This window comes from Myotis brandtii, unplaced genomic scaffold (genome assembly GCF_000412655.1).
Source record: "Myotis brandtii unplaced genomic scaffold, ASM41265v1 scaffold699, whole genome shotgun sequence".
In the NCBI taxonomy this organism is placed as follows: Eukaryota; Metazoa; Chordata; class Mammalia; order Chiroptera; family Vespertilionidae; genus Myotis; species Myotis brandtii.
In genome coordinates, this window is record NW_005370733.1 from 304,932 (window position 1) to 307,605 (window position 2,674).

At 62.3% G+C, this 2,674-nt stretch overlaps 1 protein-coding gene across 2 annotated transcripts in view; it reads right to left on the minus strand.

Moving 5' to 3' along the window:
* CFAP77 (cilia and flagella associated protein 77) overlaps positions 1-2,674 on the minus strand; it is a 113,913-nt gene that overhangs the window by 38,581 nt on the left and 72,658 nt on the right. For both annotated transcript variants that reach the window (XM_014529881.1, XM_005882151.2), the window contains exons 2-3: positions 2,445-2,544; positions 1,740-1,968 (exon numbers count right to left, since the gene is read on the minus strand). In XM_014529881.1, the coding sequence (XP_014385367.1) occupies positions 1,740-1,968; positions 2,445-2,544 (329 nt within the window). The remainder of the gene's footprint in view (positions 1-1,739; positions 1,969-2,444; positions 2,545-2,674) is intronic.

The following is a 2,674-nucleotide window of genomic DNA, read 5'->3' on the forward strand; positions in this document are numbered from 1 at the left end:
GTGCTGAGCGCTGTGGCGGACACGCCGGCTTCAGCGCGGAGGATGGCGAGAGGAGGCCGAGGGAAGGGCGCCGAAGGCTGGTGGCACGCAAACAGAATTCCACGGGAGCCGGCGACGGCCCTGCTGGGGATGTGCCCAGAGGGGCTGACAGCGGGGACGCGAGCAGGGGTCCGCACACCACGGTCACTGGGCACTGCCCACAGGCAAGGGTGGGAGTGGCCCCCGTCCGTCAGGGTAAACGGATAAACTACAGGTGGTCCATGCTCACAATGGAGCGTTATTTGGCTTTAAAAGAAGGGTATCCCGACACCTGCTGCAACATGGAGGAACCGCGGGGCCGCTGTGGTCAGTGAAAAGGCCGGACGCGCAGGACAGATATCGCGCGGTCCCATTAGACGCGGCACAGAGGCGGGAAGCAGAGCGGTGGCTGGGGGCCGAGGGGACGGAGGGACAGCGGTGAGTTTAGTGGGACAGGGTTTCAGTTTTGCACGACGAGGAGTTCTGTGGGCGATGGCGGCAATTGGTTGCACAACAGTGTGAATGGACTTGAACGCCACAGAATTGTGCACTTAAAAAATGGTGAGTCTTATGTCTATTTTACCACAGTAAAAAATGATTTGAAAACAAACAAAAGTAGATTGTCAACGCCCTTGATTGTGGGCAAAGCAGGGCCCGGCCACGCAGGTGGGTGTGTGTGTGTCTGGGGAGGGGGGGGTTCTGCGTGCCCCGGCCAGGTGCTGCGGCTGAGGGCGCTCCCATTGATTTGTGCGGCTTTCAGTGGCTTTGTGCTGACGATGGGCTGTGCTGTGAGAGTGGGGGGCAGGCAGCCTGCTGCAGGGGCACTGCTGGTGTTGCCCGCTGCCTGGCTCTGCTCTCCCCCTTCTGGGGACAGAACCCCCACTTCTCCATCTTTCCCACCGTTAGCCTCTGTGGATGGTGGGGACTGATTCCAACCAAGCCCCCTCCAGGGAGGGGCAAGGGATCAGGCCTGGCCAATCAGAGCGTCAGAATCTGCTGGCCTCAGCAATTGGCTCAGAGGTGGACACGTGACCCAGGACTGGCCATCCGTGTATTTCACAAACCTCACAGTGGTTGCTTCAGGGGCCTGGCCAATCAGAGTGTCACAATCTGCTGGCCTCAGCAATTGGCTCAGAGGCGGACACGTGACCCAGGACTGGCCAATCCGTGTATTTCACAAACCTCACAGTGGTTGCTTCAGGGATCGACAGGGTCCCGAGTTGGACCAAAGAATCTTATCTCCAGGCTTTTGTAATCCCCACACCCTTCCCCCCCGGGGCCACTGGGAGACTAGGATGGGACTGATCCTGGCTCTTCTGCCACAGGAGGAAGACGCTGCCAGAGAACGGAGCCCAAAGCGGGAAGAAGTCAAGGCTCGAAGAGACACAACAAATACTGTCACCCGGGCACCTAGATCCAGCTGCGCCTGAAGCCCTACCTCTACCATGTGAGCCAATGAATTTCCCTTTAAAAACATATCAGGGCAGCTTGATTGAGATTGGTGACATGCAACCCCATTCTGCTCTACAGAACCTCGTGCTGCCGGGGCTGGGAGCTGGGCCCCCGGCGGGCCTCTGGCCCACCCCTGCTTCCAAGGTTTGTGAAGAGCACTGACTGCCCTCCCTGGAGCCAAGGGTCATGCGCCCACCTAAGTCCCTAATTTAGTCACTGCCAAGCCCGCCCCCACCTCGGTGAGGGAGGGAGCCCGCGGCCAGCCTTACCGGGCCTGGATCCCGAAGGTCATGTTTGGAGGGATGAAGGTGGGCTCCTTCCTGTAGCGCCGGTTGTCCTTGCTGCTGACGCGGAAGTCGTTGAGCTGCTTGTACAGGAGCGTCTCCCGGGCGGTCACCAGGCCCGCCTTCACCGCCCCGCGATTCGTGGCGATATAATCCCGGTTCAGCTCCTGGTGGCGGGTGGGCTGAGGCTTAAACACGTTCCAGTGTCCGATGGCTGAGGGCAGGGAGAGACCGGTCCCGGCCGGAGGTCAGCGGGGAGACACAGCCGCTCGGTCCTGTGCCTGCCGGTCCCGGAGCCTGCTGCCGCCACCCTGCTGCTCCGGGGGGAGGGGGGAGGGATTCCCGAGATCCCAGCGGGCGGTGAACACCCTGCCTGCAGCTGGGTAGCCGGGCCTGGGTGTCCTTTGGGTAATCAGGGTCGGTCCTGAACCCACCCGGGCTCACAGCTTAAACCCAGGCTGACTCCTTCCTATTTCCCTGCTTGGTCCTTCGCCCCCCCACGCCCAGACCGTGGGATCCCCCAGATCGAGGCTGCAGGCCCGTTTCCCAGCTCGTTTCCCAGCAGTGGCCCAGGGCGAGCGCTCCGGCTCCAAACGCGCTCTCTCACCTTCGGGGACCCCTCCATCCAAACCCTGGACATGCTCTCACCTTCGGGGACCCCTCTGTCCAGCCCCCTATGTGCTCTCTCACCTTCAGGGACCCCGCCGTCTAGCCCACGGACGTAGAGCCCATAGTTGAAGTCGATGCCAGGGAGGCTGCAGCTCTGCTCCCGGGGCTTCCCGAGCTCGGCCTGTGGGAGCACAGAGAGCGGAGGTGAGGCCGGATCTGGGACCCGCTGCTCTAACATGTCCCGCAGGAGTCCCCGATGCCCGCCGGCCCCGCTCCCGTGGGCAGCCTCAGGGCCCCGAGGGCGGCTGGCG